The sequence below is a fragment of the Cryptomeria japonica genome, chromosome 4, assembly GCF_030272615.1.
Source record: "Cryptomeria japonica chromosome 4, Sugi_1.0, whole genome shotgun sequence".
Taxonomy (NCBI): Eukaryota; Viridiplantae; Streptophyta; class Pinopsida; order Cupressales; family Cupressaceae; genus Cryptomeria; species Cryptomeria japonica.
The window spans coordinates 370,894,435-370,906,128 of record NC_081408.1 but is presented as its reverse complement, the minus strand read 5'-3'; the positions used below and the strand labels follow the sequence as shown (position 1 = coordinate 370,906,128).

Below are 11,694 nucleotides of genomic sequence, written 5' to 3'. Positions count from 1 at the left end.
ATGCAAATAAGAGAACCAAAACAACAAACAAATAATTTACTAATATCGAAGTGGTTAGATGACCTCTCCCAAAACCAATAAATAACAAATCAACTAACATCATTTACCTCAAAAAATCTAATCAAATTTAGAATTAAATATCATTATTTTTGTTATTTAAACTTACATATTTACTTGAATATCAATCTCAACTTATTAATTCTAAAATATTATCTAATTCAATTGCATCGCTCACTTATTTACCCTAAACTTCGAAAAAATTTCCTTTTAATTTTATATAAATCATAAAAATATAAAAAAACAAAAAGTAGCCCTTAGTTTAATGGTCTAGAATTGTACTTAAATGGTTTAACCAAGACAAAATCTAGGAGGTGAAGAAATATTGTACATAAGTCGTTCAATTTAGTGGTCTATAACCGTATTCAACTATTTTGGATGTTGTCAAATTTCTCATAAATCAGTCTATAATATCTAGCTTCGAATAAATAATCTTGACAAATTTTTTGCTTTCGACAGAGAGGGTCGACACACTCCATTATTGATATAGAAAAGTGTGTGGAAGTCCCCACAATTTGCAGATAGATATATGTGTGGGGGGAATGGATTGGTGGAAGGGAGGAGATGGCGACTGCTGAGGTGGGCGTCGGGAAAGTTGGGTCCACATTACATGGAAATAAGGGGCAATGGTCGAAAAAACAATTTTTTTCATGTTCCTATAATATGCTGCCACTGTTACTGTATTCACAGCAGCATATACATTTGTAACTCTGCAAATATTCAGGTCCGCCAATTTAGCTAGATGATTCATAAATTTCATCTGGGTGTCTGCAACAGTGTGATTCCTGTCTGCACTCTGAGTTTGTTCTGTGTGTAGGATTTCATTTTTCGTTTTTTGGTTAAACGGGATGAAATTAGAGGCGTTAAGAATGCGTATTAGTTAGGGTTCAGGTGAAGCAGGGTATTATCCTTGTGATTCACTTGGGTTGTGTAATGTATAGACATTTACAAATAACCCATATCGGTATAAGGGCTTGGGTTATCTGTATATACTATTTTAAGCCCATGTAGAGCAAGTGCTGGGTTTACTGGTGAGTATGGGATAGAAAGTGGCCACTGTGAGCATTGAAATGCGGCTCTGTCATGGGGGATTAGATCGGTTGTTCGTTTGTTCGTGTGTTCTCTTCTCCCGCCATTTGAAACCCTCTCAGGTCATAGTTGTATGACTAGCCTGTGTGTGATGAAGTCTTTAAACTTCTTGTCTGTCTCTGCTGAATCGAATATGACATGATGGTAATTCTCAATTTATAGGGTGAGGCAGGGTTTATGGGTTTATGCATGAATATTGTAAAATCATTTGACTGTAGTTATGCTGATGATCCAGGGAAGATAGGCAACACGATGAGGTCGAGTGGGAGCTATCGTGTAAAGACAGCTGAGGAGTCAAGGGCAATGAAGCAAATTGAGAACTTTTCGCCTTCTGGGCTTAAGGTTTTGGTTGTGGATGAAGATCCTCTTTGTCGTGTAGTACTTGAAAGAATGCTTCGTCAGTGTAGTTACAAGGGTAAGAACTAAGAACCTCTTGAGTTCAAGATTTGCACAGTTGAACTTGTGTAGTGAAGATTTTAACAAATAAGCTGTAACATTGTCTAGAGCCACTTTTTGAGGTTCTCTTGGGCTTTAGTAGAAATGGCCATGTTATGGGCTCTTTGGCTGTAGAATTAGCCACAATGAAAACTTTCAAGTTTTCCCAATCTAAGCTGAAAATTTGAGGACAGTTGAACCTAAGATGGGTTTTTGGCATTTCTTTTTTCCACTGTTCCACGGGGATGTGTCCCCTCCACCCCCCCCCCAAAAAATGTTGAACCTAAGATGGGTTTTTGGTATTTCTTTTTTCCACTGTTCCACGGGGATGTGTTCCCCAACCCTTAAAAAAAACCTCTTCCTAAGGAGAGGGATGTTTTTGAGATTTGGGACCTGAGGGAAACGCCCCCAACAGCACCACCACTTCTGCCACCTCTGCTGGGGATGTTGGTTGATATGTCATTACTTATTGATTGCAACATTTAACTTCGTAAAAACTCGTCTACCTTTCATATTGCAGATTTTGCCTTAATAAAGATTCAATTTACCTCAATTCGTCTATCAATGTCGCCCCACTACGGCTCCACCGCCATCCCCGCCGTCCCCAAATTTAGACCCTTAATCCCTGTCTCCAAAACCCGTCCCCACATCCCACCCTCGGGAAACTCCGTGGAATAATACTTTTTTCAGTCTGGAAATGCTTTGAAAAGTGCCCTTTTTAATGTTTGCTTTCATCAGAACTTAGTTTTTCCTTTTAAAAGTGCACTGCTGTGTTAGATTTAAGTAAAACTGGATTTGGCACACAAAGTGATACTAGAAGATAAATCCTTGAAATAATCTTGATACCTCACGTTTGTACACATTGACATAAGACACAAGATATAATGAAGCTATAATCAAAGACTGAATTTGGAATACACTAGTAACTGATACATATGGAATTTTAAGATTATATCATGCCTTCTATGATGAATATTTGGAAATATTCTGAGATAATATGAGCAATTCTAGTTTAGACGTTTTCTGAGTAAAACTTGTGACTTCCAATGTTACAGTGGCAACGTGTAGCCAAGTTTCTCAAGCTATATCAATGATCATGGAAGGCAAGGACCAGTTTGATCTAGTTATGAGTGATGTCTATCTCCCAGATGAGGATGGATTCAAGCTGCTGGAAGTTGTTGGATTGGGACTGGATTTACCTGTAATAAGTAAGTATTTGCCTTCCCTTTGGTCTTGAAATTTCTTTTGAGAAGTTCCATTTTGCATCGGGGCGCTAGATTTCCATTATCACACGAGTGAACCATCTAAAATATTTGCCACATGGATGGTGTTCATATTGGAGATTGTACAAAAGTTGCTGAATTTTGTGTGGGTCATCCGTCTTTATTTTTCTTGTATCCTGCAACCGTTGATTCTGATCGACTTGAGAGTTGAGAGTCCATTTGTTCCTTTATTTTCGTATATCTTATGCAGGAAGTTAAGAGGGATCCAGTTTGATAAGTTGAGCTATGATTACGTACTCTATATGCCCTTAAATTATTGTGTCCGCAGTGATGTCCGCAAATGGAGAAACTAGTACGGTCCTGAAAGGCATCACTCATGGAGCTTGTGATTATTTAATTAAGCCTATAAGGATAGAAGAGTTAAGAAACATTTGGCAACACGTAGTGCGTAGACGAGGCAGAGAATATCTTAAGGAAGAGTTGGGGGAATGTGATGATCGTGATGTGATTGATAACCCAGAATCAGCTTCCAAAAAGAGAAAAGATATCAGTGGTGGGGACTTTGCAGATGAGGTTATAGATGATGTTAGCAGTCTTAAGAGAGCACGAGTTCATTGGACTGTGCAACTTCATCAGCAATTTGTTGCTGCGGTGAATAAAGTGGGAATCGACAGTAAGTTCTAACTTCCTTGAAATACTACATTTGAGTACTTTGAGGTTTTATAGTTCCACAATCTCAGTGTCTTTAACTTCTCTTTCTATTTGCTTCAACTGTCATACAGAAGCAGTTCCAAAGAAAATTGTTGAGGTTATGAAAGTCCAGGGGCTTTCACGAGAGAATGTTGCAAGTCATTTGCAGGTAATCACAACTCCTGTTGTATTTGTTATGCATGAAAATATGGTTGCAGAAGGGCTTAAAATAAGTATAATTATGCAAGAGATGGTTTTCATTAATTTGGTAGCTTTATACAGCAGTGATCTGGGTAACCTTGTATGGCCATTAGGCCTTATCTATTCTCCTAGAAATAAAGAAGCATTTGTGCAGCCATACTAACCCTACCACTAAATTCACTTTGTAGCCTATAATCAATATACTAACCCTACCACTAAATTCACTTTGTGTTCTATAATCAATATAGTCAAGCATGCTTTCCCTTCTCCTTGAAAGGGAATATTGGAAGAATTGACTGGATTTCATCTCTTTGTTTGGGTTTATGTGTGTGTAGAAGTACCGATTGTATCTAAGGCGACTGAGTGGGATCATTCCTGAATCTTGCCCAGTTGCTTCGTTCCAGGCTGCCAATGACAGCATATCTGGAGGGACAATCAACAAACAATCAAGTGGAAAAGGCTTGAATTTGGGTGTTGGAGTGAATTCAAGCGTAGCGGTTGGAAAGGGTCTAGATCAAGGCACTCTCAAATCACTTCAGCAGTACAGGGCTTATCAGCAAAAGTTGGCAGCAAACAGAGCACAAGTTTTGGGAGGGATAGGAATTCTTCCTCCAAAATGCTCAAGTCCGGCTAATAAGATGCCTGAGTCAAGAAGTGGCTTAAAGAGTGGATTGCAAAGAATGAGTTCGGTGGATATGGGTATGCTCTGGAAGGCCCAATGTGAGCGAGCTTTTGATGAAAATGAAAAAGCTGCAATCAATTTTTCAAAAATGAAACCAGAAAAGAGACTCAATAATATTGATAAGGAAGAGGATGCTGTTCTTGATCCAATCCCTGAACAACACGGTGTTAGAAAGTTGAGTCTTAGGCTTTCAAGGACACAGAGCATGAATATGGCTGATATTCCTATAACATTTCCACATGATAAACCTGTAACAGATTTTCTGAGCACGGAGCCTATTAATAGTATGCTTCAGGAAGTTGACGAACTCTGCCCCATGGAGGACATATCATGGGTCGAGAGACCATTTAAGCCTGAAAGTACCCTATCAAAAATGCTACCTGTCAATAGATTTGAAAACTTTGCAGAAGAATTTGGAAGCAGTTCACTTTCTGCATCTACCAGTGACATAGTTAATAGGCAAACTTCTGCCAGGACTGATTTTGGAAGTGCACAGGAGGTAGATTTAGGTAATGAAGATTTCTTTTCAAGTGGATCAACTGATATTTCAGATTATCTGATCGATGATTTCAACCCACTGACCAAATGAGATTCTAAACTGTGATGCAATTCTAACATCATCGTTATTAGATTTAATGAGGTGTTGAGTAGGAATTTAAATGCAGTAAACATAGATGCAGACATCATGTCTTTTGTAATTTATTGTAAATGGAAGGACCCAAGAAATGGCGACCATATACTACTGTAATTTATATATAAATAAGGTTTGACAGAATGATTTAGCACATGTTTAGGAAATATTAATGGAATTTTTGGGCATGACAAGATAGCAAGTTGGTAGCATGTCCTAAAATAAGGTTTGGCAGTCACATTTCATCCTAGGTTTAAGGAACATAAATAGATATGCTATATTTATTTGTTTACTGGCATGAGAATATATTGAGTTGGACGAGCTATTTATTGGCTTCTTTTATTTGTTGTTTTCCATTTAAAGCAGAGTCAAAGTTTTTACAGTTTTGTTAAATTTAACATAGCAAGCAAAAACAAGAAAAAAATATACAGATAAAAAAGGGAACAACTTACCAATATGCTTTCACTTAGAACAAAAAAGGAGATTGGCTGCCCCTTATGCACTCTATATATAATCTTGTATATTTCCATTTAAAGCAGAGAAAGTTCTTACAGTTTTCTTAAATTTAACATGGCAAGCAAAAACAAGAAAAAAATATACAGATAAAAAAGGGTACAACTTACCAATATGCTTTCACTTACTCAGAACAAAAGGAGATTGGCTGCCCCTTATGCACTCTATGTATAATCCTCTTTTTGTTCTATATTGTGCATTTCGATTCTTGTTCATTCATCCATGATAGACCATGCTATGTTTTATTTTTTCCATATACGTATCTGTGTCAAAGGAGAAGCTGTTAGATATTAAATGAAGGTAGAGCTGTTTATTTTAAGATATCGTTGTAAAATTCACAACTTGCAGAACTTGACAGGCCCAATTTTGACTTGGACCTGGAAAAATTGGGCTAAAGCAAATTGAAATATGTACTTGTGTTTTTTCCAAAATGCAAATACTGCAAAATACAATTATACAATGTATCAGTTAGTGATGTTTTTAATTAAGATTAAAACAGGATTAAATTGAGGCCCGAAACCTGTCATAAAGTACCGTCAAATGGCTAAAGAAACTAGTCTCATGAGATATTAAACTGTGCACACTATAATATATATGGTCTAACTAGACAAAACAGAGCCTACAAACAAACAGTAGAAGAACAAAACTAGAAACAAGACTAACCGCTATCAGCAAGATTTTGCAAGCCGGTAGTTGTCTGTTACTTAGATAAGACATCGACGTTATCTTCAAATGTAACCTTCTCAGATCCACCAATATGAGCACTAGGGTCTTCAGTATCAGCCATTGACCTTATCTTCAAACGTAACCTTCTCAGATCCACCAATATGAGCACTAGGGTCTTCAGTATTAGCCATGGTTTTGGCTCTTGTTCTTTAACTCGGGCCCTTTTGAGAAGTATCACCTTTTATTTTGTATGGTTCATCGTGTAACACAAACATGCTGGTGGCTGTATTTTTAATAGTTTCTCTCATCATGATTAGGTCTAAACCTTTTTTTTTCTATATTTTAATGGTTCTCTTGCTTATTGTGGAATTTGGACTCAAGATTCTCCCAATTGTTGATATAGGCAACAAATTCCTCAACACGAATGTTGTCATCAACCAGCATTCTTTGTGGCTCATTGGCATGGATAAACATGGTTCTCTCTAGGTCTTGGCAACAAATTAATGGTGTACAAATGGGCAAAAAATCATTTCATAACTTTATTTTTGAGGTAAGAGATCCTTTAAATTATTCTCCAGTCCCAGATAGTTGCAGTCTATTGAGGCTTGGGTAGTAGTAGGGCTCGATTATTGGGGGAGCCATCACTTTGGGATTCAATAGCAACTACTTGGTTTTTCTTGGATATGTACACATGATCTATGAGAATCCTTGGCAAGCCTCAAGGGTTTGGGGTGGGGGTGTGCAGAAATTTAGGGGGCTCCATGATGGCAATTCTCTTACAATAGATTTAATAGGGGGACTATTTATAACGACTTCAATGTTGTTTACTAGGGAGTTCAAGATCTTGTCAATTAGAGCCACAAGAAGTTTATCTTCAACAATACCCCTAGGGTTTTGGGAAACATTTTAATTGGGTTGGCATCTTTTAACAATAGAGAAACGATTTTGGTCAAAGACTTTGGGGGGGCACACGAGCTAGGTTAGTAGTTCTAGTTATAAAAGGCGGGACACGGGTTTTGCCTAATTCAAATGTACATAGATGGTATGTAAGACCTTGATGGAGCAAGAGGGTGACTTTACCTAGAAGAACATGGACCAACTGTTCATAAGAGCTATACAAGAAGAAAGGGAAACTCATTTTCCTATTATGTCTTAAGATAATTTAACATAGGAACAGGCAGGTATAGAAACACTTGTACCTTTCTTCAAGGATGAAGTAGTGCATGAGGGCTTTAGCCACATCTTTTCAAGGACTTGGAAGGTACTCCTTGTGAAATCCATTTTGGAATTTGGAGACATTCTCCCCGTCCTTGAGGAACTTGTTCATGAATTAGTGGTCCTTGCTTTTAATACTCTTTGGAATTTTGAGGTCTTCCATCTATAGGTGCGTAGTCATAGCTATAAGCTGTGTAGACACCTTGAAAGATAACCCCTCAATGTACATTGTGCTACTTTTCTAATTGGTATCCAACTCATGAGATAAAGCGTCCCCATACCCATTGATAACCTCTAAGTAAGGGGTGAGACCCTCTCTACAAAGCATGTTCTAGAATATGGAATTTCTATGATACTTGTCACAAGAGGACAACTCAACCCTAGAAGATCCTTTGAGTTAGGAAATAGGCAGGTATAGAAACACTTGTACCTTCTTCAAGGATGAAGTAGTGCATGAAGACATTAGCCACATCTTTTTAAGGTCTTGAAAGGTCCTAGTGAAAACCATGTTGGAATCTCGAGACATTTTCCCCTTTCTTGAGGAATTTGTCCATGAATTGGTCGTCCTTGCTTTTTATACTCTTTGGAACTTTGAGGCCTTTCATCTTTAGGCACATAGTTGTAGCTATAAGCTATCTAGACACCTTGAAAAACCACCCCCTGACATACATTGTGCTTCTCTTCCAACTGGTATCCAACACACGAGATAAAGTGTCATCATACCCATTGAATTCTCCAAGGAGTGAGACCCCCTATACAAAGAATGTTCTAGATTGTGGAATTTCTACCCCTTGGTTATTGAATTTCTTCCTAAATCTTGAAGCAATACAAGCCAAAATTTGGTCATGGATAAAAGTATAGTGTGAGATAGGCTGAAAGACCAAAAGGAGACATGAAAATACCTAAAACACCCCATGCAAATTGTTACCCCAAGTTTTAGACTTTCAATCATCTTTGTTAAAATCCAAGTCTTGGCTTGTAGTAGGCCCTTTGCCAATTTTCAAAATTTGTTGGCTAAGCCATGAGTTTTTGAATCTAATTATCATGATTCTAAAGTTCTAAAAATTGTTGATCATCTAATCTTCCTTTATGTTGAGGTATTGTCGTCAGTCATGTATGGTGTCAAGGTCTATAAAGTCGAGCAGTTGGGATATTTACGAACTCTGGCACTTAGTTATTCTTATTGGTTTTAAAGTTCTAAAAATCGCTAATTATCCAATCGTCCTCTAAAGCCCACTTCTTTGCATCAGTTGCCTTGAATTAGATCTTAAATTTGCCAATCACCCAATTGCATTTAGTGTGTCTTGTCACCCAAGCTGGCATCATCTAGGTTGGTAATTCTTTGAATTTTGTGCAAAGGATCGGGAACCTTCGCAACTGCCCGACCACATGGAGTTTTCTGCTTTCCGAGACACAATTTACTTGAAGACTTGGGAAGTACATCTCGCTAATGACAGATTAGGTGGCTAAAGCATGTAAAGTTACTGATACTATTTTTGAAGAATGATATTATTTCTTGTTGAATGGCCCTATCCATAAATGAAAGGTGGCAATATTTCGAACTCATTCTTTCTTTAGGGATTAGCCAAAGAAATGGTAAACTGACAAACTGGCGTGTCTATTGGAGGAGTAGCAACTCAAGAATTTCTTAGGCTAGCCCTCAATATGTGTTATTCCCTCGTCTTAAGATAGTATGGTGCTTCTCCATGAAGATCGACTTCCGTTAGCCAAACTTGATTTGAATTGGATTCAAAGAGAGCATAAAGACATAATTGCTCAGTTGAACAAGGTTGTGTGGAGGGAAAAGACCAATTACGTTGAATATAGAAGGGTAACTTCCATTTTGGAGCAAGAGGAGAGACAAGCCAAAGTTTACAATCTTCTTCCACAAAGAGAAATTGGTGCAGCTATAAATCTTGCACCTAAGGCAAATTAACCCAGTGCATAGATGAGGTCTACGACCAGGTAAGTGCATAAATAGTTATTGACCCAAGTTGACATGATGCAAAATGGTTCTCCCAGGGGAAGGTGTTGCCCCTGTAGTTTAGCCTGACCTAGAATTGGTTGAAGACCCCCAAGAGGATATTCTTTTTGGACTGACGACTTTGGCTCATAAATATGTAAAAAGAACTTTGCAGAATACATGAGAGTTATTTTAGTGTTAGAGGAAGAAGAAGAAAAAGATGAAATCCATGATGTCCAACTTAAACAAGCAATCATAGTGGGAAGAAACCCTATTCCCCGTGTTAAATAACACTGTTGCCCCCTAGACCTATGGCTAGTTTAGGTGATTTAGAGTTAGGCTCTCATAAGCCATTTTTATTTTATTTTGAGTAACTGTTTGGTTCTTTTCGTGGAATGGTTGCTTTCAAAGATCGTTATTTTAAAAGATGGTTACTAACTATTGTCTATATATATCAGATAGGAGACATGAGGACAAGATAATTTCTTTCACTAGTTTTTGAACTTTTTAATGTTTTTGAATGGATATTCATAAAAGAAATTTGAATGCAACTTCATGAATCATAATCTTTGAGTTACGGTTGGTGAATTAATTCTGAAGTTTACATATGCACATTACCGCGAATATTTAGCTTTGAATGAATGGAGTGGTAATGTCTTAGTTCTACAAATCTCAACATTTTAGGGTAGAATCTTTGAATTCTATTCAATTATACTTCTGTTAACCCCCTCCTCCCCCCTTGCTTTTTTACCCTTAGAGATTTTTGGTTAAAAGTTCCGCCTTTCTTTCTTTTTGGTTAAAGGCACAACCCAAAAAGAACCAAATTACATCATAAGAGGGAGCTATACCTCTAAAATTAAGAGGAAAATTGCTAATTCGATAGCAATTTCTCCAATTGTTAGTTTCTAATCCGTCTTTCATCTTGGACATTAATGAGTCATCTTTGAGTTATTTTAGAGAGACAAATCCGTTAACTAACACAAATCACGTCATTAACTTTTGAGTTTATCCTTTTGAATGTTTCTCGTGTAATCACAACTCATTCCCAAGGGCGACATAAGATCAGTTATTAAATTTACCTTCACTATACAAACTTTGAGAGATTTTTTGAGGTAAAGGATCCCCCAGAAGCTAATGGATGATGATATCAATTGAGCAACCAAGGTTGGCGAAATGGGCTGCCATAGAATTTCCTTAAAGATGTGGCATATTTTGATATGATTAAAAAGATGCAAGTTTTCCTTGGCTTTTCTAACTATAGCTATTTAAGATGAACTAGGATTGGCTTTGTCACTTAATATTTTGATAATTTTCTTTGAGTCACTTTCAATCAATAGATTGTAGCACCCATAATCCCAAGGAAGCATAATTCCAGTGAGGGTAGGCTTGGATTTAGCATAGTTACTAATTTGTATGCCTATTTTCTCAATAAAAGCGGCTATTAGTTAATCATTGTTGTTTCTACAAATTCAACTTCCTCCTACACACCAATATTACCTTTGAAAGTCCATCAAAACTCAATTTGAACCAGCCAAAATATATGAAGACTAGCTAGACTAAACAAAGCCAACAAACAAATAGTAGAAGAACAAAATTAGAAACAAGACTAACTTCTAGTAGAAAAAAAAATTAGAAACAAGACTAACTTCTATTAGTAAGATTTTGCAAGCCGCTAGTTTAATTTTACTTCTTAGATAAGATGTTGACCTTATCTTCAAATGCAACCTCCTTAGATCCACCAATATGAGCACAAGGGTCTTGAATATTAGCCATCATTTTGACTCTTATTCTTTTAGTCGAGCCCTTTTAAGACTTATCACCTGTGTTTGTGTGGTTCATCCTGTAGCACAAATACGGTGGTGGTTGCATTTTTAATAGTTTCTCTTATCATGATTAGAAGGTCTAAATTATTTTTTCAATATTTTTGTGGTTTTCTTGCATTTTGTGGATTTTGGATTCAAGATTCTCCCAATTTTTGAAAAAGGCAACAAATTTTTTGACCTTGGTCTAAATGTTGTCATCAACCAACTTTCTTTGTGGGCCATTGACATGGTTAAGCACAACTCTCTCTAGGTTTTGTTATCTTAGATTAAGGGTGTACATATGGGTTAAAAACTATTTAATAATATTGTTTTTTAGGTAACATATCCTTCAATTTGTTCTCCAACCAGAAATAGTAGTTGCAATTTGTGAAGATTGGGCAATAGGAGGGCTTGGCTATTGCGAGAGTCATCACTTTCAAATTCAAGAGCAACAAATCGGTCTTTCTTGGGTTTGTAGCTATGATCTATGGGAGTCCTTGGCAAGCCTTAAGGGTTTAGGGTGGGGG

General features: G+C 37.1%; 1 protein-coding gene across 4 annotated transcripts; it reads left to right on the top strand.

Moving 5' to 3' along the window:
- Nucleotides 1-636: 636 nt before the first annotated feature.
- Nucleotides 637-5,206, top strand: LOC131047336 (two-component response regulator ARR14). 4 transcript variants are annotated; one of them, XM_057981230.2, is made up of 6 exons: nucleotides 637-781; nucleotides 1,382-1,561; nucleotides 2,637-2,789; nucleotides 3,133-3,477; nucleotides 3,587-3,663; nucleotides 4,031-5,206. In XM_057981230.2, the coding sequence occupies exons 2-6, from the start codon at nucleotides 1,399-1,401 to the stop codon at nucleotides 4,964-4,966; spliced, it is 1,674 nt and encodes a 557-aa protein (XP_057837213.2). In that variant the 5' UTR covers nucleotides 637-781; nucleotides 1,382-1,398; the 3' UTR covers nucleotides 4,967-5,206. The 4 variants fall into 4 exon arrangements, with proteins under 4 accessions (XP_057837213.2, XP_057837197.2, XP_057837204.2 ...); XM_057981214.2 differs by having other exon boundaries at nucleotides 693-1,290; nucleotides 1,365-1,561; XM_057981221.2 differs by having other exon boundaries at nucleotides 694-1,208.
- The last annotated feature ends 6,488 nt before the right edge of the window (nucleotides 5,207-11,694 follow it).

Excerpts from the sequence above, each read along its gene's own strand:
- LOC131047336 (XM_057981230.2), top strand. The coding sequence starts at position 1,399 with ATGAGGTCGAGTGGGAGCTATCGTGTAAAGACAGCTGAGGAGTCAAGG. Across the intron at positions 1,562-2,636 it reads TCGTCAGTGTAGTTACAAGG|TGGCAACGTGTAGCCAAGTT; the intron begins GTAAGAACTAAG and ends CCAATGTTACAG. Across the intron at positions 3,478-3,586 it reads GAATAAAGTGGGAATCGACA|AAGCAGTTCCAAAGAAAATT; the intron begins GTAAGTTCTAAC and ends ACTGTCATACAG.